General features: G+C 35.5%; 2 protein-coding genes and 1 long non-coding RNA gene across 4 annotated transcripts; 2 read left to right on the top strand and 1 right to left on the bottom strand.

The window, feature by feature from the left end:
- The first annotated feature begins 7,031 nt into the window (after positions 1-7,031).
- LOC145051868 (65-kDa microtubule-associated protein 1-like) lies at positions 7,032-11,531 on the top strand. Its single transcript, XM_078999697.1, has 10 exons — positions 7,032-7,189; positions 8,268-8,364; positions 8,551-8,754; positions 8,846-9,097; positions 9,183-9,398; positions 9,471-9,626; positions 9,706-10,017; positions 10,120-10,207; positions 10,739-10,887; positions 10,981-11,531. The coding sequence occupies exons 2-10, from the start codon at positions 8,293-8,295 to the stop codon at positions 11,263-11,265; spliced, it is 1,734 nt and encodes a 577-aa protein (XP_078855823.1). The 5' UTR covers positions 7,032-7,189; positions 8,268-8,292; the 3' UTR covers positions 11,266-11,531.
- A 961-nt stretch (positions 11,532-12,492) lies between these two features.
- LOC145055782 (uncharacterized) lies at positions 12,493-13,526 on the top strand. Its single transcript, XR_013685343.1, has 2 exons — positions 12,493-13,370; positions 13,456-13,526. It is a non-coding gene; the product is annotated as an uncharacterized LOC145055782 (long non-coding RNA).
- Positions 13,527-14,713: 1,187 nt separating this feature from the next.
- LOC145051867 (uncharacterized) lies at positions 14,714-18,623 on the bottom strand. Of its 2 annotated transcripts, none has more exons than XM_078999695.1 (8): positions 18,487-18,623; positions 17,834-18,349; positions 17,308-17,668; positions 16,107-17,239; positions 15,903-16,016; positions 15,443-15,597; positions 15,283-15,359; positions 14,714-15,205 (listed from the first exon to the last, which is right to left on the bottom strand). In XM_078999695.1, the coding sequence occupies exons 2-7, from the start codon at positions 18,260-18,262 to the stop codon at positions 15,311-15,313; spliced, it is 2,241 nt and encodes a 746-aa protein (XP_078855821.1). In that variant the 5' UTR covers positions 18,263-18,349; positions 18,487-18,623; the 3' UTR covers positions 14,714-15,205; positions 15,283-15,310. The 2 variants fall into 2 exon arrangements, with proteins under 2 accessions (XP_078855821.1, XP_078855822.1); XM_078999696.1 differs by having other exon boundaries at positions 16,107-17,218.
- Between the last annotated feature and the right edge of the window lie 6,890 nt (positions 18,624-25,513).

Below are 25,513 nucleotides of genomic sequence, written 5' to 3'. Positions count from 1 at the left end.
GCTTAATTAGCTTAAATATTTCATTTTCAGCAACAAAGACATGCTCGAAAGGAAAATGAAGCGGAATTGGCGATTGGAGGCTTGGATCTTGGATTTTGAAGAAAGAAGGATGTTGCTGGACAGCTTGACCCCTCGTTAGTGTTTTGGCCATATCTCATGAACCGTAACTCCGATTGACGAGATTCAAATTTTCTGAAAACTAGACACAATTGCGGACGACTTTCGTGTTTTGAGAAAATGCTAATTCGAAACGTACTCGGCGAGTAGGGTCGATTACTTGCCGAGTTTGTCAGAAATTTCGCAAATCTGGATGCGCTGACTTGTCGTACACGGGTTTTAAGTGACGGACTCGCCGAGTAGGTCACTCGACTCGCCGAGTAGCCTCTGTTTTGTGAAAAACTATATAAAGGGACTTTCAGATCGATACCCTAGCATATAAATGAACCCTTGGAGGCCAATTGTCGACTAAAGGTGCTGCTGGAGCGTGGGAAGCAAGGGAATCAACCCTACATTCAATTTTAAGGAGAATCAAGGCAAAATCAAGTTTACTCTTTACCTAATCTCTTGTTTGAACTATGTTTTTACCAATTGATTTCGTTTTTGAGCTTGTTTCTGCTGTAATCATGAGCTAAAAACTTATTCTTCTGTTAAGGTAGACAATTTTGTGAACATGGATTGATTATTTGAGTATGATTAATTTTACTTGGTAATTATGTTTTGTTAAGCTTGTTAAAGAACCTTATGTGTTGATAATAACTATTATTCTGTTAATAAATCAGTAATTAAGTTGTATGAACATCTCTTAGTTATAAATTTCATATGATTTATTGTGACCACATAGTTGTATGTCTAGGAATAACGAACGTGAAACTAGAATTAACTAGAAGATAGGTAAGTTAATGTGTAAGCTTGTTGGATGAACATCGACAAGAGGTTAATTGAAGGGCCAATTTAGTTAACCACTACAAGTCTTACTTAACCCGAATCAATAATCTAGGAAACCCGTTAATTTAGACAACTGGTCATTGCTTGAGTTAGTTTGTTTTCTAAGAATTAGGAATAGCGAACGTGAACCTAATTATCTTAATCGGTAGCCAATGAAGAATTAATCCGATACATTAAAATCATCTATGGGAACAAATGAGTCGTACCTAAACAGAAGTCCTCTTTACTATTGAATTTAGTTGGTAATTAATTGTTTTAGTTGCTAGTTAGTTAATTTGTGTGTTGGTTATTCTAATTAAGTTTCTAGTCTTGTAAAACTAGAGAAAACCCCCTTTTTATTATTTGTTTTATTTAGATAATATTAGCATTTATTTTAATTGTTTACCGTTCCCTGTGTTCGATACCCTACTTGCTTGAACTATATTACTAATCGATAGGTACACTGCCTTTCGTGTGTTTATTTTGTGTCTAAGTTAGTAGGATTAAAACTAGTTGGTTTTACACACATCAAGGCCGATAAGGTGAGTTTTTTTTTTTTTTTTTTTTTGGGGGGGGGGGGAGGGGGTGGCTTAATGTGTTTAAATAGGGTGCAAACCCTGAAAATTAGGGTTTGCCTTTGACGTACGCCCTGCGTACGTATGGGTACACCCAACGTATCAGGGGGACTCCCTACCTTATGCATGCATAGGAGTACGCCCGACGTACCTTATGTATGCCCAACGTACTCGGGTCCAATACAAGGAATAAATGAAATAATTTGCTAAGAGTTTAAACTAACAAATCAGGCGTTACAACCCCTTTGTGGGCTAATAGACAAAACACACTCCAAGTTCTCCTCCCTCTTCCTGATTATGCCTCCAACCTACATTCTCTATTTTCTTGCCAACAAGCTTCCCGCCGGTCAAAAACCCTCCCGCCGGTCAAAAACCCTCCCGCCGCCCACCCCTAAGTCGTCTCCTTAAGTAAATTCGCCACCAAGTTTGTCCTTATCCAATACCAAGTAGTACCAAACAGAACCGAACATATTGGCTACCAATTTTCTTGGTTCGGTTAGTAACATGTAGGTTGGTTTTTGTGGTATAAATTTGACAACCTTATTTAAACACTTGTATATTCACAGATGGCTATGCAATCTGTGATTTTGATATAACAATGATAATCAAGTTTAACTCATGTGCTTATCAAATATATGACATTGAAATGCAACAACATAAGATCTCCTCTACCTAAGAAGAATACGAGCAATAAAATCAAATGTTGTTCAACGTTGATCATCTTTGGTTTTTATTTAAATGCTATTATGATCGATGAATATGATGATTTATTTATTTTATTTAAACAAAACAATATATGATGAATATTAAAAATAAACGATTAGAATCCATGTTGATACCACTTGCATTATCTAATAATCGTATAAAGGATACATATTTCAAGTATGGGTGTCCAAAATATTTGAAAATCGAAAATCCGAACATAAAAACCTAAAAATTGTATTGGTTTTCAAGTTAACCGAACTGATATTTTTGAATTTTTCGGTTTGGTTAACCGAACAGGCAAAATCTTCGGTTTTTCGGTTCGGTTACGATTCATGCGTTTTGCTGCGGACAATTAACCGAAAAACCTAAATTATTTTCTATTTTTTTAAATATTATTTATGTTTAGACGTTAAAGTTAATATCAAATTATTTCGTAGAAATTTTCAATTACAATGAATAATTGTCATATTATGTAACATCCCAAAATTCCAGTCCAAAAATTTCATTTTTAATTAATTAACTCATAAAACATTCACTAGAAAATATTATATAAACACGTCAACTCATAAAACCAGGTATCATGTTTGAAAACCAAAACATAAACAAATATCATATCAGAGTACAATCCCAGAAACACCGTGCGGAAAATCAGATGTGTGTGTGTGATGCCATGCTACGCCGGCGGCTCCTTCCCCTTAGATGAAGGGGTACCTGAAACCAAAAACTGAAACCGTAAGCACAAAGCTTAGTGAGTTCCCCCAACATACCACATACCATACAATACCATCGGTATCTTTCAATCGATAATCATCATCGATATCTTTCAACCGGTAATCATCATCGGTATCTTTCAACCGGTAACTGGGGACTATTCCACCCTTTACCACTAGCATACAATAACAAGATATAAGCATACAATCAGGCATATCCGGGTAGTGACCTACCCCTTGGTCCTAAGGACCACTATCAGGGAAACTATCCCTATCATTCACGTAACATATCATACAAATATAGCTCATAACCAAACACGTATAAGACCAAGATAATTATCACAGAGACAATCATCTTCTAATTACTCCTCATTGGTGGGCCGGCTTGTGGCCTTATACCCACCCCTACTGGAAGGTAACTCACCTCAAAAGGCTGGCTGCTGAAAAGCTGATCCGTAAATGTCTGACAACTGCTCCGGTGATCCCCCGACTATAATTCCATAAAACACTTAATCAGACATTGATACTACTCTCATGGTAAAATGACTATTTTACCCCTGACCGATTCCAACCAAAGTCAAATCAAAGTCAAAGTCAACTTCCAGTTGACCCGACTCGCCGAGTTGGCTTGTCAACTCGTCGAGTCCATATCCAGTCGATTGTCTTTACTCCCGTCTCTACTCGTCGAGTTAGGCATTGACTCGACGAGTTCACTTCCTAACTGATAAGTCAACTCGTCGAGTCCATATCCAGTCGATTGTCTTTACTCCCATCTCTACTCGTCGAGTTAGGCATTGACTCGACGAGTTCACTTCCTAACTGATACTCAATGGTCCTTCATCCAACTCGCCGAGTTGTATGAACAACTTGTCGAGTTAATCTTCATCCGATGAACACGTTCTGTCCTCAACTCGCCGAGTTGATGAACAACTCGTCGAGTTCTATGAAGATTGCCTTGGGCTCGTCGAGTCCGTTCATGCACTCGCCGAGTACCATGAATTTCCAGAACAATTTGCTTAGTCCAGAACGTTGGGTCACTCCCCAAGACTCCCTAAAACCTTTCCACACTCAACTGGTCTTTTTGACCCTCACAGATATGGGACAGAACCATTGGACTCGCCGAGTCCAGGAATGGACTCGTCGAGTCGGTCACATCCCCTCCTTAAAACTTCGATTTCTGATGTACAACACTTGTCCAAAAGATAGATCTAGGCCCCTAAACTCGATCTAGCACGTAAAGTTACAAACTTTACGTGCATGCATGGGACTCTTGAGCTTAAAAGGCTCTAAAATGGTTCTTTTGTTGCATGAGGCCTTCCTTAGGTGCAAAAGCAGCCCAAATCTGTCTTGTGACTCTAATAATGATATGATCCAGAAGCTCAAACCCCCAACCATGTTTGCAAACATGGTTGGCCACCAAAAATGGCTTATAAAAGCCCTAAATCACCTCAAAGAGGGATCTAACAAATGAATGAGCAAGGTTCAGGCTTTATACCTTCTGTAGGCTGCAAATGATGAACCAAACTCGAATCTTTCAGTCTCTTCTTGATCCTTCTATGCTCTTCCTTCTTCCTTGAGGTCAAAACTCACAAGAATCACTCAAAAGCCTTGGATTTTCTCAAGAACGGCTAGGGTTTGCTATGAGAAGTGTTTGGGAGCATAAAGGGGGAATGGAGGCTGCATAAGGTCGTTTAAATAAGGTGTAAACCCCTGGATTAGGGTTTTTTGTCCAGACAGCGGCTACTCGTTGAGTCCGCTACTTAAACTCTGCGTCTCATCCCGCTTCTACTCGGCGAGTCAGTCCTTCGACTCGCCGAGTCCAAGACCAAAAATGCAAAATTATTGAAGATTAAAATAACAGAATACGTACCAAGAACCAGGTGCTACATATTATTTATATTTTCCGTTAAACAAATAATTGTCGATCATTAACATTTGTTATAAATATACATAGGTTGATATATATTAAAATTGTCATTTACATTTCATCACCATTTCACATAAATAACTAAATATTTGACTATCTTTTATCTGTTAATTAAAAATATGTTTTTTTATTAGTCAATATCATTTTCCATATTCCACGGATATTTGATAATTCATTCACATCTCATTATTAATAGAAACAACAATATAATTAAACAAAATATATGGATTATTCATTGCAAGTCATTCCTTTTTAGGAAATTTCTTATGCGGTTTGATAATCTTAACATATTTTTGATAATTAGTGGGGATTAATTGGTTAACCAGATAACTGAACCGAAAAAATCTGTTAACCGAATGCCGATTAACCTGATTTTTTGGTTTAGGTTTAGATTCAAGAAATTAACAAACCGATAGTCTTGGTTAACCTTCCGAAATATGTTTTTGGTTTGGTTGACCATCCATGAACACCCCTAATTTCAAGTTAGGGGTGAGCACGGCTAGTGGGTACCCGCTTTTGGAACCGAAATCGCTTCGGGACTGTCAGTTATGGAATCGAAAACCGAGGTCACTGGTTCCGATTCTGGTTACTAAAAGTTGGAACCGCCAAGGACCCGTTCCAATTCTGATTTTTATTTTTTAGGAACCGTTACCCGCCGGGTAACCATCAGAACCGGTTCCGAAATATTAAAATTTTAAAATAGTTAATACTTAAATGAATTGGTCGTAACAATGTTTGTCACTAAGACATTTGTTAGGATTATCTATTTGTATCTTAAAGGTAACATGCTAATAAGTCATATTTGCATTTTTTTCTTTTCAAAATAAATAGTGTTAATTTGAATACTTGACTGGAAAACAATTTGAACACACATAAGCTCATCCCTATTTCAAGTTGATTACCATCTCATCTCATACACTAAAATAACAAAAATGGCAATATATATAACATGTGAAATAGCTAATTTTTAATGTTAGTACATTAGGACTCTTCACAAAACATCATTTCAAAGTCTGGTTTTGTTTACATAATGAACTCACCTGGGTTATATACATCAAAGTGAATGATTAGCAGTTCATGTTATTATGACATTAAAATCCAATTTTGGAAAAATTGAAAGAGAAATTCACATGCGAATGTTTATGATTTTAATGCACAAATTGTATATTAAAAATTTGTAAGTTCGTAGATGACCATGCAAAAAAAAAAAAAAAAATCGAAGAACACATGTATCGTAGATAAGTAGAGAGGAAATCGCAAATATTTGTATGTAATATGTGATAAAATTACCATTTTTTATACATGAATTAAAATCGCAGTCAAGGTAATGAAAACGTTGACGCCTAGCTCTCACCTGTAATTTCATTAGTGAACTCACCTGTAATTTCATTAGTGACGCAAATGTTTGTATGTAATATGTGATAAAATTACCATTTTTTATACATGAATTAAAATCGCAGTCAAGGTAATGAAAACGTTGACGCCTAGCTCTCACCTGTAATTACATAATGAACTCACCTGGGTTATATACATCAAAGTGAATGATTAACAGTTCATGTTATTATGACATTAAAATCCAATTTTGGAAAAATTGAAAGAGAAATTCACATGCGAATGTTTATGATTTTAATGCACAAATTATATATTAAAAATTTGTAAGTTCGTAGATGACCATGCAAAAAAAAAAAAAAATCGAAGAACACATGTATCGTAGATAAGTAGAGAGGAAATCGCAAATGTTTGTATGTAATATGTGATAAAATTACCATTTTTTATACATGAATTAAAATCGCAGTCAAGGTAATGAAAACGTTGACGCCTAGCTCTCACCTGTAATTTCATTAGTTAAAATTGAAAAAGTCTTAAAATTTTTAGTTATTTAGAAAAAAAAATTAAGAAAAATAACTATTTTTACCTCTATCTCTTAAAACACCTTACTTTGAAAGTTATAGTATTAGCCACTTTAGTTGTACCATATTTCACTTGTCACCTAACTCCTCATACTATATATATAATTTTTATTTTGTGTGCGATAAGCCGATAACAAACACTTATTTCTTCAAATATAATAGGGTCCAGTCAATAAATATATAAAGTCAAAAGGTCTCTTCCTTGGGTCAAACCATCCAAGGGCAAAATAATTTAATGTCATTTTCGTAAATAATCCAGAAATCACGGGTGCACATATATCAAAAATATTCAGGACATCGTCACATCTGTTTCTCACTCCTCCCCTTTTTGCTCTCTCTTCGTCTTCTTCTCGACAACAGGAAACATCTAGCCCAGAAGAACGCTCAGATCTGTGACCACAAAAGCTTCGCGAAAACCTAATCCAGGGTACAATATTTGTAAGTAATATTTCCTGCTTCATCGTTATTATAAATGTACTTGCTTTTCGTACGCTTTTGATACATTGAGTACACTGTTAGCTCTTGTATGGACCTGAAGTCGACGCTTGCTCGAGATCTATGACTTTCGAAGTTCGCAAATAGTTGAATTTTGAAATTAACTGTTCCTTGGTCATAGATTGGGGTACATTTGTGCATTATTGAGGTTTTAGAGAGGTCAATTGGTTTAATTAGAGTATGTGTTTTTTGATGATATTAGATCTTAATTCTTGGACGATTGTTTAGTTTTTGTGTATTGAAGATAGGTTTGAGTGGAAATGAACTTTTTGATATATTATCATTTTTTTTTCTGTATATGCAGTGTCATATATAGATTCGGGTACGTACATTTGTGTATTATCGAAGTTGTAGGGAGACGAAATTGCTAAGTGAGTTACGTTTTTTTTTTTTTTTTTTTTAAACGATTTTTCGTTTTTTGTGTAGTGGAGGTAAGTTTGAGTGGAAATCAACCTTTTTATTTCTTATCATATTTTCTCCGTAAATACAGTATTTTAACAATTTTTTTATATACGCAAATCGATGTCCTTCAAATTGTGAGTGTTTTGAAAATAGAGTTCCTTTTGTGACCAATTGTAGTTACTGTAGTTATAGATTGAACAATGCAAATCATGATGGATTAGTAGATATGCTGCATCCTGCATATGCATATTATTCGTTTTGCAGATTATGCTGCACTTGTGTATCTAGTGTGTTCTACACAAATGTCCAATAGATTTACCATATCCCAAATTCCTACAATAGAACTTATGTTGGCTTATCCATATAATTAGAGTATGCAACAATCTAGAATGAATACCATGCAGACTTCTAGTCAGCCACTCTTATGTAAAGTGGTTGGTGATGATTCTGTTGGGAATCTCTCTAACTGAACATTTATGTTTCTCCTACTTTTTATTCTATCAACAATAGTTGACCGGTTTAAGTATCCCAACCATGTTTTAGCAAATTGCAGCTAATAAGTTTGCCATTTTTCACATTGGCATTTCATACAACGTTTGATTGCTAACTGTTGATGCAGGCTAGGTAGATTGGGGTGATACGAAATGGCAGAGGTGGATGTTCAAAATCCTCTTCTTGGTGATACAACCTGCGGTTCGTTACTGCATCAGTTGCAGGTGAAATATGATTTCACATGCTCGTTTTCCATTTTTGTTGTTAAAGAAATTTGTTTTTTTTTTCACTTTCACAGTTTCACTCACATAATCTCAGCTAGAATGAAGTGACTAATAATGTTTATGGGAAGGTTAACTTTTTGTGGGCACTAAACTGACTATTGAGTGATAATTTCTATATTAATGCAGAAAATTTGGGATGAGGTTGGTGAAAGCGACGAGGAAAGGGATAAGATGCTTCTTCAGCTAGAACAAGAGTGCTTGGATGTGTACAAGAGGAAAGTTGACCAGGCTGCAAAGTCAAGGGCACACCTTCTTCAGGCACTGGCAGATGCTAAACTTGAACTTTCAACCCTTCTTGCATCCCTTGGAGAGAAAACGTTTGTTGGAATTGTACGTATCTTGTTGTTTTTTTTTCTTTGTAACAAGAGAAATAGACAATTCATGACACCTTTTTCTGTATATCATGTTGACTTATATGTAGCCTGAGAAGACATCAGGAACCATTAAGGAACAACTTGCTGCTATTGCACCAGCTCTAGAACAATTGTGGAAGCAGAAAGAAGAGAGGATAAAGGATTTCTCAGATGTACAAACACAAATACAAAAAATATGCGGAGAAATTGCAGGGAGTAGTAATCAGCAGGCAGGAAGCCCAAAAGTCGACGAGTCTGACTTATCTTTGAAGAAATTGTCAGAATTCCATGACCAGTTAAAAGAGCTCCAAAAGGAGAAAGTACAATTTTACCCTCAACCATTTAGCCAGTCATCTGTTTAGTTATAGACTACTGACACTGATAGTAACATTGATTTTTTGTTAGAGTGATAGATTGCACAAGGTCCTGGAACTTGTGAGCACTGTACATGACCTTTGTGCTGTCCTTGGGATCGATTTCTACAGTACAGTGACAGAGGTGCATCCAAGCTTAGATGATGCAACTGGGGTGGCCTCCAAAAGCATAAGCAATGACACCCTAGCTAGGCTTGCTAAAACGGTTATAGCTTTAAAAGAAGATAAGAAGCAGAGGTTAAAGAAGGTATGCCATTTTCCACCTCCTTATGTCTCTCCTAATATCATATTATGACATGTTTTTCTTTCTGTTTTGCAGCTTCAAGAGTTAGCAACTCAGCTAATTGATCTTTGGAATTTGATGGATACGTCTGAAGAAGAGCGTAGTTTGTTTGATCATGTTACTTGTAACATCTCAGCTTCAGTGGATGAAGTAACTGTCCCAGGGGCTCTTGCTCTTGATTTGATTGAACAGGTATAAAAAAAATCTTAGTTGTTTTTTAAGAAACAAAATAAGGAGCGTGGTTGGTAATTCATATGATTTTGTTATGTAGGCTGAGGTGGAAGTTGAAAGGCTAGACAAGCTTAAATTTAGCAGAATGAAAGAGATTGCATTTAAGAGGCAAGGCGAGCTTGAAGAGATTTTCGCACATGCACATATTGAGATCGACTCGCAAGCTGCTAGAGAGAAAATTTTGGCGCTGATTGATTCCGGGAGTGTTGAGCCTTCTGAGTTGCTAGCAGACATGGATAATCAAATCATAAAAGCCAAGGAAGAGGCAATCAGTAGGAAAGATATATTGGATAAAGTTGAGAAGTGGATGTCAGCATGTGAAGAAGAAAGCTGGCTTGACGATTACAATAGGGTAATCTTTTTCTTTTTCTTTCTTTTTTGCAAATTAACCCTGAAAAATTAATAGCTGAAACATGTTTGATGGTTTAATTTTTTGACTTCATACTCATAACAGGATGACAACAGATATAATGCAAGCAGAGGTGCACACTTAAATCTGAAGCGAGCAGAAAAGGCCAGAATTTTGGTCAACAAAATTCCGGGTAATATGCCAGCCAAACTTTTTGTTTCTGTTGTCATGGGTGTTAATTTTTTTTATCCAATGCTTGCATTAGAGTTATTCGACCTTTTGCAGAGATTTTTACTATAATATAAATTTGACTAGACTACATAATCATCCTGTGGTTCTGCAAAAAATATTCATCCTTAACCTTTTTCCATCCCTGAAAGCAAATATGGATTGTAACCCTTTTAGTCCAAAGCCGATGAAAAAATGACTATTTTGCTCTTATTTGATTTTTTTTTGAAAAAAACATATAAGGGTAAAGTAGTAATCCATAGGTTGGCTAGAGACGTAATGGATTATTACAATACTTGCTTTCAGGGACAGGGACGAAAAAGATTAGGATGAGGACCAAATGCGTAACCTTTTTGGTTTTGTAACCATATGAACACTTTATGTTGTTTACTCTATAAAATTTCAGTGGTTTATTGAGTTTTTTTAGGTTTATTATGTTGATGTCTGTGTTTGGTGCATTTTAGATGATACAATAGTAAAATAAATGCAATGGCAGGTCTTGTGGAGACTTTGGTGGTGAAAACCAGAGCATGGGAAGAGGAACACGGACTTACTTTTGCATATGACGGTGTTCCACTCCTTGCGATGTTAGACGAATATGCTTTACTCAGGCATGACAGAGAAGAAGAGAAACGAAGAATGAGGGTTAGAAAATTCTAGTTATTATAAAATGTAGTAGTCAAAAAGTAAGTCAATTTGGTTTTGGAACTGTTTGTGACACTACCTACCTACCTACAGGACCAGAAGAAGTTTCATGAACAGCTAAACACAGAGCAAGAAGCAATATTCGGTTCAAGACCAAGCCCGGCGCGACCACTTAGCAGTACAAAGAAGGTGGTGGGACCACGTGTGAATGGTAATGGAACACCTAACAGAAGGCTGTCTTTGAACCAAAATGGAGGTGGTAGGTCAGGCAAGAGAGACAGTGCCAGACCAATTGCTCCTTTGAACTATGTCGCCATATCAAAAGAGGATGCTGCCTCACATGTCTCAGGCACTGAGCCTGCCCCAGTTACACCTTAAGAGGAGTAAGTATAAAATCTTTGTTTAGGATCCTACCTACCTACTATCAACTCTCCCTCTCTCTTTCTTGAGATTGCATGTTACTACTTACTATAACCAGATTCATAATATGCGTCTTTGGAGACTGGGAGTGGATATTAGAGAGAGTTTAGCTTAGCTTAGCTTGTGTGCATGATATATGATATGATATATTAGCATCTATTACTTACCTAACTGCTATTTCCTATTTGCATGTTTGCTCAAGATTTTTTTTAGGTTTATGTTTATATCTATGTTTATGTTGGTTGATGACACAACAACTAAGTAAAGTAACCCAAAATCAAATCAGAAATTGAATAGTGGTGACTAGTGTGTGAAACACAATCTTAGGCTCTTTGATCAAATAATCAATGGCTGAGATTACATGGGTGGTTGCCCCCTACAAATCACGGTTGATATATGAATGAATTTGATCTATGTTTCTCATAGGGATGGCCATGGGACGTGTAAACTTCATCCCATATCTGCTGTGCTTATCAAACTGGATTCCAAACTTGATCCTATCGCATCAGGTATCCAGTTAATAAATAACCATCGCCTTTGCATAAATGGTGGGTATAATACTAATATCCTAGCCATCTCAATCCATGGAATTTTTATGAAGTTTCATACCCAGTCGTAAATATATATTATATTATAAAATATAAATAATCTATGAAAAATCTTGTTCTAATAACTCTAATAATTTTAACTCAAATATAACTCTAGTAATTTTAACTTCAAATCCAACCTTATCAAGTGTGTTTATATTCGTAAAATAAGACATATTTTACATATTTGGTGGTGAATGTAGGCGATAAAATGGACAAGATTAAGCAAGTTAAGTCACTATTTTATTGTCTCTGAGTGAGTAAAAAAACATATTGCGACTTATAGTAATACTATCTCTGTTCCAAATTAACTGTCTACATTTGTTTTTTGAAGTCTTTATTTTTCAGTTTTGATCTTAAATAATTTTGTTTTTTATAAATAATATTTGATGCAAAATATATGAATGAATTGTATTTTAAGTTTCTTTTTATTGTTATCAGTTTTATAATATATAACACAAATAAAAATATTAAATGTCAAAATTGAAGAAAAAAAACTTTAAAAGTCAAATATGGACAATTAATTTGTGACGGATGGAGTACAATTGTTTTAAATAAAACGATTTATAATACTAAATAAATACATTTTCGAGTGACTTTTGACAGCTTCTCCTGTAATTAAAAAAAAAAAATTATATACTTTTTTTTTCGAAAGAGAAAATTTTATATACTTTATTTATTACAAATAAAAAATAAAACCATAAATTATCGGACATTTACTAAGAAAGCCAACAAAATGTTGCCCATTGGGAAACTAGCATAGAGATAAAAATCATAAGATATAGCTTAACACAAGTGAAACGGCGATATTGGATTTTGGTTGTACACTAACATGAATCCTTAGTTTCCTCCTATTGGTCCAAGTTCATGACCAATGTCTTATCTATTGACTTTGCTTCCTAGGAATTACCCCTAAAGATAACTATGTTCAAACATCATATGACAGCCCATAACTCCACACACAAATCCAACCTATATATATGTATATATAATCCCGAATCCAAACTAGCCTTGTTTCAAAAAACAAACATGGGGTCTATACTAGACTTCTTGAAACCTATATGCTTGTTCGCCAATCGTAACAAGAAGAACAAGCACAAGAAAAGACACCAAAATGGTCAGAAACAGAAAGACGAGAAAAAAGAGCAGCTTTTGAAGAATAATCAGCTAACATTACAAGACTGTATTTTAAGTTCACCTAGCCTCAACAGATCGTCACCGTTGCCATTGGCTACTTCTAGCAAACGGGTTCATCCTAACCCTTCATTTGTTACCGAGAACCTCTCCATGGAAACACAAACACTCCTGTTAGGGGACCATTTGAATCCTTTGTTTGAATATGATAACAATGATGATGATGATGATGAAATGGGAATGGGAATCAAAAAGACAAAGAAGAGAGTCAGCTTTAGAACACCTGAAGTTGCTGATATTTTCATACTGACTATTGAGTCTCCTGAGCTACAAGATTTTCAGGTTATCTGAAATTTGATATTTTTGCAATCTTTCAACTTATATGTCTATTGATCTCGACCCATTTTCATCTCACAATTTCTTCTAGGGTTACCAAACTAATAACAGGAAAAGAAAAAGGAAAAAAAAAACACGAAAAAACGGTACTCATGTCGAAAATTGACGGTTTGGTTTCTTATTACCAAAAGAACAAAGATTGAAGATTGGTTTGGCTTTTTTGTTTTTAAGCCGAAAAAGACTGTATCTTAATGAGATGTTCTTGTTTTGATATGTATGAGATTCATGTTTAATTAATTAATTATTTAAACTTTTTATCGGTTATAATACGGTTTCACTCTACATTCTTTCATTTCTTAAATATTTCTAGCCCAAGGCTCTTAAAGCCCACATGACTAGAGGAGAGGATAGGGTGCTCTCGGAATTGATAAGAAAGAAAGGGCCTCCGAGTCATTTTACATGTAGGAAAAAAGACAAACCATGGGCTTGAGGCATTTGTCGTCTCAGTTTTTTGGCTTCTATTAAAGTCTAGTTGTGTTTTTGGATGTTGATCTCTAGAATGTTTTTGGCTATTATATATTGCAAAATTCAACAAGTTTCATCACACGTTTCTTGAACTTTGACTCCAACAAATCCATGTATTCGATTGCTATATAGTTGCTTTCTGCAACTGGAAAAAATAAAACAAAAACAAAAAAAGTAACATTTTATGAAAGCTAGGAGAAAAAAAATTGACCCAACATGCACAATAGGGCATAACCGCATAATTCATCCTCTGGCGCGAACTCCACTAAATTGTGTTAAGGCAAGCTCGAACTCAAATTAATAGCTCAAGAAAGATTCAAGCCTTGATATGAGAAACCTTTGTTTTATAAAGCAAATGGAACCTAACGGTTTGACTAACTCAAAAACATCTATACAAGCACGTTTGATAAAAGCCCAACTTACAATGTGCACGTTTGATACAAGCCCAACTCTTGTACATGCATATTAATGATTTGCACTTTGGTCCTCGGTTTTTGAAAATTTGGTCCCATAAAGTTTTCTTGCAAATTTATACTGTACTTATTTAAGGTTCTTGTAAGAGAATCACTTAGATGTCACCTCCAAATCGATACAGCCTCTGAATGACTTATGAACGAATCTAAAGCCTTTTAATGGCCTTTAAACGTCCAAGAAACTCTATTTTCTCTTAACCATTAAAAAGTTGGAATCATTCGGCACTAATACTTATGTTTTATCAAACAACCGAGCTTGCTCCAAGTAAAATGACTTATTCTGGCACTGAATAATTTACAATTTAGTGATAAAATATAGTTTTATACTTGAAACATTACAAAAACCTCAAATAACGTCAAAAATTATGTTATAACTTTTTGGGACGAAAATTAAAAACAAGCTAGGACCAAAAATGTAAGCGACTCTAATGAATACATATGGCTCAAGTGAAATTATAAAGCCAAACTTGACTCGTTAACTCACTCAATGAAACTCAAATTTCTAATAAAAGCTCAAACAGTATGCAAAAAAAAAAAACATGATATGACTCACTAAATAAGAATTATATGTTGGTTGAAAACAATGACATGACATGATCAAACAAAACACGCACGCTGTAGCTAAATTTGTAACCACACCACCCCTCCCTCGGTCAGCAGCTACTACAGAGTGATGGGGACTTTTGGGGCCATACAAGGATGCTGCCTCTTAACAACTTTTTTGGTTTTAAAATGTGTTCCTGTCAATAAGAATTACAGCCAGCAGCCAGCCACTGTTACTTTGTTGTACAGATTTGGTCAGTAATTGTATACCCTCTTAACAACCAGACAGCATCACCTGACCTGTGTTACCAGAAACACACTTTCAGCAAGCCTCCTACTTCTCAAATAACTAATAACAATACCAGTTTAAGTCTTACCCCCACAATACTACAATACTACATCAGATCAGCATGTAACATCTCGAAATAGCCTTTTAATTTCATCATAAAACCATCTGCACACACAAACAGACAAGGATATGAACATGATGTAATTTATAGAAGAAAGCAATTGAAAAATGGAGACTGATGGACTCACTTGCAAAGAAAAAGAGGTTTTCGTCTATCACTGCCTCGTGCCCTCAAACGATTTCTAACGACGTTTTCTTCAGAGAACTTGCTTGGAGGAAGAACCTCACATGGCCCATCAATCAACCCAGCCAATAATGTGCTTTCATGATTCGATTCATATACCTAAACCAACATACAACTCCCTCATATCATTTATAGCTAACCCTATTATTCATAACCAAATTCCTCCAATAATTAAGTCATGCTCATGCTCATGCATGGGTGGATTGGCTGAATGGGTAATGAACTAATGATGTCTGTTTGTCTGGATAAATTGATGTTTGTATTTTGCATACATAAGGTCTGTTTTGTTTCTTTCCTAGACTGACTAAAAAACCCATTTTACCCTTGCATTGCAAAAACCAAGGGGGGAAATAGTTAAGTCAATTCATTCTGTCCAAATTAAGTGAAAAAAGAATTATGTTTACCTCATTGGTTTCTGGTGCACATGGGCGACCAACACCCTCGGGCAAATCATCAGGAAAAAAACACCGAGTCACAGTAACACACTTCTTTTTCGTCTTTTCATCTTCCCACATTTCCTACAACAAACATAAAACTTACATATAAATAAATATCACATATTATATTATTATTTATTTTTAGTACATAATACTACAGACTCTACTTACTTGTAGTTTATTAGGCAAATATTTATTGCCAGGGGAGCTGAAAAGTGCATAATCCTTTAATGCATATGAAGTTCCATTGATGCAACAAGACTGGTAATATGTTTTTCCATCCATTTCTTTTACCACATCCCCAATCCATTCAACTTCATTCATGGCTATGCTACTCAATAAAGGGTCCTCATTTTCACCAACCACAACATCATGAGTTTCAACTTTTTTAACTGGATCACCTTCTTCACCCTCCTCCTTATTAGCTGAACCATTAACACCAGGTTCTTGTCCACTATCACTATGTGAAACTTCTTGGACATTACTACTGTTAGTGTTTTGAGACTGAGCATCTGTCTTTGTATGATGATTTTCAAAACTGGTAACTGCCTCCAGATTAGCAGGAGCCTGTGGTGCTGACAGCATTGCAAACTTCTCTTCATTTGATCTTTCAACTTCAACCAAACAAGACTTGTCATGTTTCTCATTTTCTACTTCTGTCAGTTTACTGTTGGTTTCACCAGAAGCAGTTTGTGAAACAGAGATCCCATTTGATTTCTTATCTAAACATGGCTGATCTGTTAGAGTATTTGAAGATAACTTTGGTGTACTTATGTTTCTCATAACACGACCATATTTAGGAGGAAGAGGTTTTCCATTGCTTATGGTCAAACACTTTGCACAATGCCATTCCTGCCACTCACCTCTAGGGATGGATTTCGGATTACAATGTAGACACCTCAAGTGATACCCTCTTTCACAAGCATCACATACAAGTACAGTATCCACATCATTGATTGTCCCCTTGCACATTTGACAAGTCAAAGCCTTGGTCATGTAATCCCTTGAAGGAGGTGTCCATGTGGGATGATCTGGCAGATGCGGGTGCAGTAACTTTTGAACAATTTTACTAACTTCACTGTGTGTATCCGTGACAGAAGGAGGTTGAATGAAGTTCATACGATGTGGGACATGATTTGTGTTCATAGGAGTAGGTGTTCCTTGAGTGATGAATGGTTTAGATGTAATTACATGACTAGATGAGCCATCTGCCTTTACCTTATCAGATCCAGCTTTAGCAAAAGAAGCAGCTTGAGGCTGCATAGACCATGATGGAGTTTTCCCTGTCATGTGATCTCCAATCACTGCATTTAGGATGCATGGTATGAAAAATTTATGAATCAAGAAACTGAAAAAGAGTAAAAGATAGTACCTTGGGACTGTGACGTATTATAAGAACCATTTGCACCTCCATCTATTCTAAAATGTGGTCTTTCAGCTCGAGGAACTGACAATGAAGAATCTCTTCCCATATGTATGACATTGGAGACACCAGGTCTTACCTCACTTGTGGGCAATTGATAAGGTAAAGCTCGTGTGTTGGATGCAGAAGCATGAACCACGTTTGAAGGATTCTGGAAGCTTCCGGAAGAAACAGGTGTGTGATTTGTTTTATCTGATGGAAACATCCTTACAGAGGCACCACGGTTTTCAGTAGCCCCACTTATGTTTGATTGCAGTCTTGGAGGTGTATACATATTGGAATGTAATGGGAAAACCTCAGACTTTTCCATCTAATGGAAATGCAGAATACAGAAGCTTATCTCAGCAAAAAAAGAAAAAAACATGTGGCAACTATACAACAATATCAAAAACAGGTAAAAAGAAGTTTCAAGGAACTCAATTTTAGCAATTAAAGTAACTTAAAGGAAGAAGCAAGTATCAGAATGGAACCTCACCTTTTGCTTTGTAAGCTGCAATTTCTCAGCAATCGACGTCTTTGGAGGCCGAATCCCTAACCTCTGTTCCCTCAATCTATTAAGACCAAGATCCTCAATTACTGACCCAAAAGCGTCCCTAGGAAAAATATCTTTTGGAGCAAATTCTTTACAAACATCAGCTAATTTCTCCCTCGCCTCAGCCATCATCTGCACCTCCACCGCCGTTGGCTTCCTACCGCCCCTCATCTTCCCCATAGTAGCCAGCACCAACACAATCTCAGCCACCTTCTTCACATTACTCGCCAGCCCAACATCAACACCTCCTCCTTTAGCCTTCTTAATGCCCGATTCTCTATCAACACCATTCTCCAGCGGTCTCTTCTCACCTACGGTCTCAGATCTCATCTCCGATAGATCCATAGGCTCTCCAACAACCGTATTATCCATCGATCACTGACCCACCACCATAAAACACGTTTTTCCTCCGTTTTTTGAAGAAAAACACCGGGAAAACACCAAATTTTCGTCACAAACCTGCATAAAGGATCAAGATTAGATGCCATAAGATGTGGGAAAGGCGAAAGAAACCCTAGAGGAAGGGGGGAGTCGGAAAGGAGAGGGGTTTATGATTTGAAAATAAAATTCGGGAAAAGATCGATTAAATGAAATACCTTTTGGCGGGTTTGTAATCGAATATAATCGGGGTTTTGGTCTTTGGGCGAGGAGTTTGGGGGCCAAAAAAAACTTCGAGCAGGGGAGTCAGGGAGATTGAGAAGAGAAGAGAGAGAGAAATATAAGGTGGGGTTTTCTTCCATTTTATTACTCCCAATTATCGAATACCATTATTAATGTTTAATATTAAAATTATAAATTAAGATTATACTCTTGTATAAAAATAAGATTATATCCCTTAACATATATAACATTAACGAAAACCACGTTAATTGATGGTGTATTTGTTTTTTAGAACGACATGTTGATTTTTTATTTGATATAAAATAATTATTTATTGTATACTTTTAATATAACAAAACATGTTATAAAATATAATGTCTCGATATTTTACTATTTATATAAATCAAATCATTGTCTTTTATTATTTGAAAAAAAATATTATTATATGTAAAATTATTTATAAGCAAAATAATATTTTTATATATTATAACTTGTTAAAATTAATTTAACTTAGAGTAAATTACGCGAATGGTCCCTGTGGTTTAGTGTAAATTACACGCTTGGTCTCTAACTTATTTTTCTAACTCGGACTGTCCTCAACTTTTAATTATGTAACCCGCCTAGTCCCTATTCTCACATTCCGTCAATTGTTTCCGTTAGACACCCCACGTGCCTTGCACGTTGGGGGTATAAAAGTCTTTTCACATTTCCAACGATCTTCAAATACTAATTTTTCATCAGGATCGAACCTAATTTAGAGTTTCTTTCAATCCTCCATCGTTTGAAGCGGTTACACCTAAGGATGTTCAAATCAAGGATGGTTCAATGCGATTGTGGGCGTGCTGCTGTAATTCGGACTTCAACTACTAACAATAATCCAGGAAGACCTTTTTACGCATGTCCAATTAAGGTATGTTGTAGTTGAGAATTTTGTAATCGTAACCCTAGATGGGGATATCACTGTATGCGATTATATGTATTGTAACCGTGGCTTTTGAAATTGACAGGAACCACGTAAAGGATTTATTGCTTGGGTAGATGATGATGAAAAGGATCATGGTGACAGATTGACAATCTCCTGGCTTGTGAGGTTGAACAAGAAGTTGAAAAATGAAAATCTTTTCTTGAAAATATGTTTATTTATTAGTTGGGTATTGTTCTTGGTGATACTTGTTTACAAGTTGTAAGGTGGGGATGAGTTGTTATTGTAATGGTAAAGTCTTCTGTAATGGTTAGGTTGTAGCAATGTATGTGATGGTATCATTATCTGTAATGGTTAGGTTGTAGCAGTGAATGTGAAGGTATCCTTTCTGTAATGGTTAAGTTGTGTATGTATTGTAATGCAGATGGTTAAGATTTTTAAGATCAATGAAAATGGTGTTTATGTATTGGTTAGGTTGTCTATGTATTGTAATGCAAATGTACTGTAATGGTTGTAGCAGTGTTGTATTGATTATGTTTTAAAGTGATGTATAAGCAGCATATTGACCATTAATTAGTACCAAACTATGACAGGGCAATGAGGGTGACATCATAAGAAGAATATAACAATCTAATTTAGTACCAAACTATTATGGAAAATATAAATGTAAAAATCAATATAAACCAAATTATTATCTACCCAATGGTGTATCATAAGAAGAAAACATTCCATTAATTAGTACCAAACTATTACAGGGCAATGAGGGTGACAAACTAGTTCATCCAAAAGTGCCAACATATTGGCTAAAACAAGTATCAAAATACTGCCCCTATTACAAACTATTCATAAATAATGTACCAAAATATTAGCCCTATTACAAGCAGTAACATAACACAATCCATTCATATTTAAAGTAACAAAAGACTAGCCCTATTACAAACCATCAAGTGGTTGCCTTCCCTTTCCCTTTTCCTTTGACTTGTGATTGTCCACCACCCCCACCAACAATTGGTCTTTGCCCTTTGCAGGTTCTTGCATTGTGACCAACATTGTTACACTTCGTACATGTTACTGATCTATGGGCCCTCGATGTTGTGTTTCCTCTAACCAAGTCCTCCTTTTCCACAATTGATATTGTTCTCTTCTTCTTTGGTCTTCCTATGGGAACACGATGATTTGGAGGCAACAGAGTTGTTGGTATAGCTGACTTCTCCCACATGGACCTTCCATTGATTGGACTAACCTTAAAAGAATACATCTCTTTCCAGCTTGATAACCAGTAACATGGATGCACAAATGATTCTGGGATTCCCACATCTTTGTCATTCCTCCCCATGTCCCAAATAGCAGCCACACCATGTTTGCACGGAATTCCTGTTAATTCCCACCTTTTGCACGTGCAACTTTGTTGACCAACATCCACAATACACTGATCTTGCCATGGTCCAACAACTTGATATTTTCCAGCACCACAAAATGTTGCAACATACTGTTCTGCCTTACTCTTTATCTTATCCAATATTGTTGTAGCTATAGGAGTCAAAGGACCTACAACTTTCTGAATTTCCTTGTCAACTTTGACTATCTTCTTCATAATGTACTCTCTGATGAACTCAATGCAGTTAATAATTGGTGCATCACGACCATCTTCTATCTTGCTGTTGAATGCTTCACACAGGTTATTAGTTAGAGCATCACAATGTGCTCTCCCTGAACATAAACAACTTCTATGTCAGTATTCAATTTACCTTCTTTTAAAATTATTAAGTAGAGATCGAAAGTCATTATACCAGTAAAGTGGGAGCGAGCCCAACTTTGAGGAGGTATTTGTTTCAGCCACTCATAAGCATCATTGTTAAGCTTCTTTAGTTTTTCCATTGCTTGATGAAAGTGTTGTACATTAGAGGTCGTGGCACATTCCCAAAGAAGATCCTTGAACACCTTTCCCCTCCAGTTCTTTTTCATGTTGTCGTGTATGTGACGAAGACAATAGCGATGCTCTGCACATGGAAATAGTGTTGCAATCGCAGGCAACAAACCCTAGCAATAGTAACATGTTTGTATGTTAGTATAACTGCATCAATAGTATAAAACTATAAAACCTAGTTTGGATAGGTTCCAATACCTTTTGTCTGTCACTCATAAACGTGAAATTGGAATTTGTTCCCAAACCTAAGTCATCACCCAAATTACTTAAAAACCAAGTCCAAGAATTCAATGTTTCTGATTCAACCACAACATAGGCTAAAGGATATATCCCATTATTACCATCCAATGCCTTTGATAAGAAACATAAATTACCAGAAAACATTGGTCAGTTAACACTACTTAAAATAAAGAACATACAATACAAAAAGAAATAAGAAGATCTTACCACAGCAGACAAAACTTGGCCTGGATATGGACCTTTCACGAAGGCTCCATCAAGTCCAAGAAAGTCCCTTCTTCCCGCTGCAAAACCTCGCTTCAAAGCTCCAATGCAAACATAGATACGCCTGAATGTTCTTGTCTCAACAGTTGGATTCGCTTCACTTTCAACATCAATTTTAACCGTAGTATCTGGGTTACGTGCTTGTACCTCTAAAACATAGTCCCTTAACAACCTGTATTGGCTGGCATAATCTCCTTGAACATGCTTTAAAGCTTGCTGCTTTGCCCTAAAAGTTTTCATATGCGAAATGTCCATCTGGTACTCACGTTGGAGTTGCTCTCGTAAAGCCCTAATAGGAATCTTTGGGTTTGTCTCAATAACTTGTACTATATGCTCTGAAAGGAACTTATAGTCACATGCTTTGACTTTCCTTGTTTGTAGACATCGATGCTCCTTCGTGTATGTCTTAACCATCCAATCTATGTCGCGCTTCCACTTACTACAATATATAACCCATGGGCATTTCTCTTCTTCATTAGTAGCAAGATTTGGTATAGTGCCCTTACACACAAACCTAACCCTATTCTTATCATTTTTCTCTAATTGTATTTCCCTTCTTGTCCTTATGGAATGTAGTTTCACTTGTGTCTTAAAGTCCTTAGATGAACTGAAAGTTTGAAAAATGTAGAAGGGCTCACTAACCAAAGCTGCATCATTTTCATAAGCCCTTTGTATGGCCCTAATAGTTTTCCTTCGCTTACCATCATTTGCCTCATCTGATGAAGACCCAGACAACAAAACCTCTGTGTTGATCACTTCTAAGTCACCTTGTTGTGTATCTTCAGGTACATTACTTTCAGAAGAACCTCCAACCCATTCTACGTCCTTGTCAATGTTCATATGGAAATCTTTCATATCCACATCAACATCATGTATGAGATTGTCCTCATCAATAAAAAAATCACTATCTTCACTCTCACTATCATCATCAAACTCATCATTTCCACTGCCATTGTTGTGTCCACTACCATCATAATCATCCTCATTCTCTACATTCATTTCAAATTCAATATGGTCGACCAAAGATGGTTCTTTGTCCAAATGACTATCATTCTCAACTTCTGTTAGGTCTGGAACACTCTCATGCTCAATTGGAGAGTCATTCCACTCCAAAAACAACTGTTTGGAGCAAGCTGGTGGCTCTTTAATTTCAACAATTTTAACCTTACTAGGGTTGGGGGACATAGAATAAGTATGTAAATTTGTTTTCCCATGCTCAATATATACATCTATTAGCTTATGGTTAGCAACATACGTACCCAGATGATGAACATCCTGATCTGAACCCAAAGCAAATAACCCAAAATCCAAATCGCCAAATGGTCTCAGGAAATGATAATAGAGTAGTGTTTCGTCTGAATCAATATGCCCAAGTTCCTCCATAATCTCGTCAATGTCGTGAATGGAAAAGGTGTCAATGTCTAGTAAATCAACATAATTTTGCTTGCCTTTGATGTACTTTCTTCCAGGGAACTTTGTAAACTGTCCACCATGGTGTAATCGGACAGAGAATATCGTCGGATGTCCGGCTGTATATTCACGGAAAGATTGGTTAGTCACATTTTTCTTTTTAAGTTACTAACTGATTGAGGGAGTAAACACTTACCATATCTACGAGCAACGTCAATCTCGTCCATGGTAGCACGTATCCTCCAAGGCGCCATCGTCGTTTTCAAATGTAGGGTTCTTTCGATCAAGGGTTTTCAAGGGTTTTCAAAGGGTTTTCAAAGGTTTTGTCTGTGAAGCTTGTGTCTGATCACGTTGATCAACGATACGTCCTTTTTTTTCTTGGCGGTATAACATTGGATATGTGAAAAGACTTTTATACCCCCAACGTGCAAGGCACGTGGGGTGTCTAACGGAAACAATTGACGGAATGTGAGAATAGGGACTAGGCGGGTTACATAATTAAAAGTTGAGGACAGTCCGAGTTAGAAAAATAAGTTAGGGACCAAGCGTGTAATTTACACTAAACCACAGGGACCATTCGCGTAATTAACTTAATATATTAAATTATATATTTATAATCACTTTTAATAATAAAACCAAAATGTTAGTTATCAATAACTCCAATTATTTTACATAAATACTAAAGGATTGATTATTCATGACTTTACATAAATACTAAAGGATTGATTATTCATGACTTAATATTACAGTAATCGCATACAAATTGTTTCTAAGACCATCCACATGGGTCTTATATTGCAATGAAATTGGTTTTCCTTTGATTTTTTGTAATTTTTTTTATAACAATGTAATTAATAACATTTTTTTCAAAAATGTTCTCAACACATCAACACCTTTTATATATTTTAACAAAATATCTCAACTATTAATAATTAATAATTGTTCAATAATAAGTTAACACAAAGATAATTATTTATAGTTCAAATAAATTTTCAATTTTAAAATACATAATATATAATTAATTTAGTTTAATGATTAGTGTGACAAAGCATGAATCACAAAACAAACATTAAGTTAATTTTTGTTTCTTGGTCTCGAATCGGTTTCAAATCTCTTCACACATTTCACTTCTTATTAATGTTTTTGTATAACTTCGAAGATAACTGTCATATTCGGGAAAACAAATTTAAGAAGTTTAGGTAAAAATATATTAAAATTAGATTATATGTATAATCAACTTAATGAATATATAAATCATGTTCATCTTTCGTGATCATATTGTGCACGATTACATGTGATCTTATTATTTTCTAATTATTTCCTTGCACCACATACACGATGGTCATGAATCATGACTCAACATAAGAAAAGGCACAACAATTACAGTGATTAACATATGTAAGACATTTTGAATTTACATCACTAAATATTTAAGATATGTATAGTAACAACACTACTTATAGAATATTCCAGCACTTCAAGATTGTTGGAGTAGAATGACTCATGTTGTTTCTAAGTTTGTTGGTTGTTATGAACAAATCCAACATAGACGTATAAATGGGTTGAATGAAATAGACAAAAATTAGGGTTTTTTGTTTATATATTTCACTAGAGAGATCCCAATTCACTTTTGTATGCTTGGATAACATAACTGATGAATATAAATGACATACTATGCAATAGATGCCGAGAGATTACAATAAATTTGAAGATAGTAGGCCAAAAATAATTAATATTGAATCTTTTTTCATTTGGAAGAAAAACTTTTAATAATAAAAGTAAGAACTACAGGAAAGTTTAATTAGTACTTGATTATTTTACTTATGTTTTCCAATATAAAATGAATAAGATATCTTACATCGATTTTTAGTTAGGCACGATGTTTAATTTGATCATTACGACATAACATATTCTACAAATAATCTATAACATCCTATTTGAGAACGTTCCTTAAATTCAGGATTTGGGGACCATAATTCGACCATGTAAAGGCCTTGGGCTCCAATGGAATGGAGTTTAGACTCTTTTGGAGGTGTATGATGTTGGATAAGTGATTTAAACATTTGATTGTTCGATGGAAGTTAACAGGTAAAAAGGAAAAGGTTATGTTATGGGCTTCTTGCATAAATTAAGAAATTTAATTCAAGATGTTTTTAGTCATAAGTATCAAGATAGAATTGTATAGCTCGTCGATACCTTTCTGTGGATATAAAGATCATCAAAAATGGAGTTGAAACAAAGAAATTATGGTTGTTTGAAG

This window comes from Lactuca serriola, chromosome 5 (genome assembly GCF_051521515.1).
Source record: "Lactuca serriola cultivar US96UC23 chromosome 5, Lser_US96UC23_V15, whole genome shotgun sequence".
Classification (NCBI taxonomy): Eukaryota; Viridiplantae; Streptophyta; class Magnoliopsida; order Asterales; family Asteraceae; genus Lactuca; species Lactuca serriola.
Note: the sequence above shows the minus strand (reverse complement) of the source record. Positions and strands in the feature narration are given on the sequence as shown.

Coding starts and splice junctions, on each gene's coding strand:
- LOC145051868 (XM_078999697.1), top strand. CDS start 8,293: ATGGCAGAGGTGGATGTTCAAAATCCTCTTCTTGGTGATACAACCTGC. Junction 9,399..9,470: donor AGAAGCAGAGGTTAAAGAAG/GTATGCCATTTT, acceptor TCTGTTTTGCAG/CTTCAAGAGTTAGCAACTCA. Junction 10,208..10,738: donor TTTGGTCAACAAAATTCCGG/GTAATATGCCAG, acceptor ATGCAATGGCAG/GTCTTGTGGAGACTTTGGTG.
- LOC145051867 (XM_078999695.1), bottom strand. CDS start 18,262: ATGGATAATACGGTTGTTGGAGAGCCTATGGATCTATCGGAGATGAGA. Junction 17,669..17,833: donor TGCAGCTTACAAAGCAAAAG/GTGAGGTTCCAT, acceptor CATTTCCATTAG/ATGGAAAAGTCTGAGGTTTT. Junction 17,240..17,307: donor TAATACGTCACAGTCCCAAG/GTACTATCTTTT, acceptor TCCTAAATGCAG/TGATTGGAGATCACATGACA.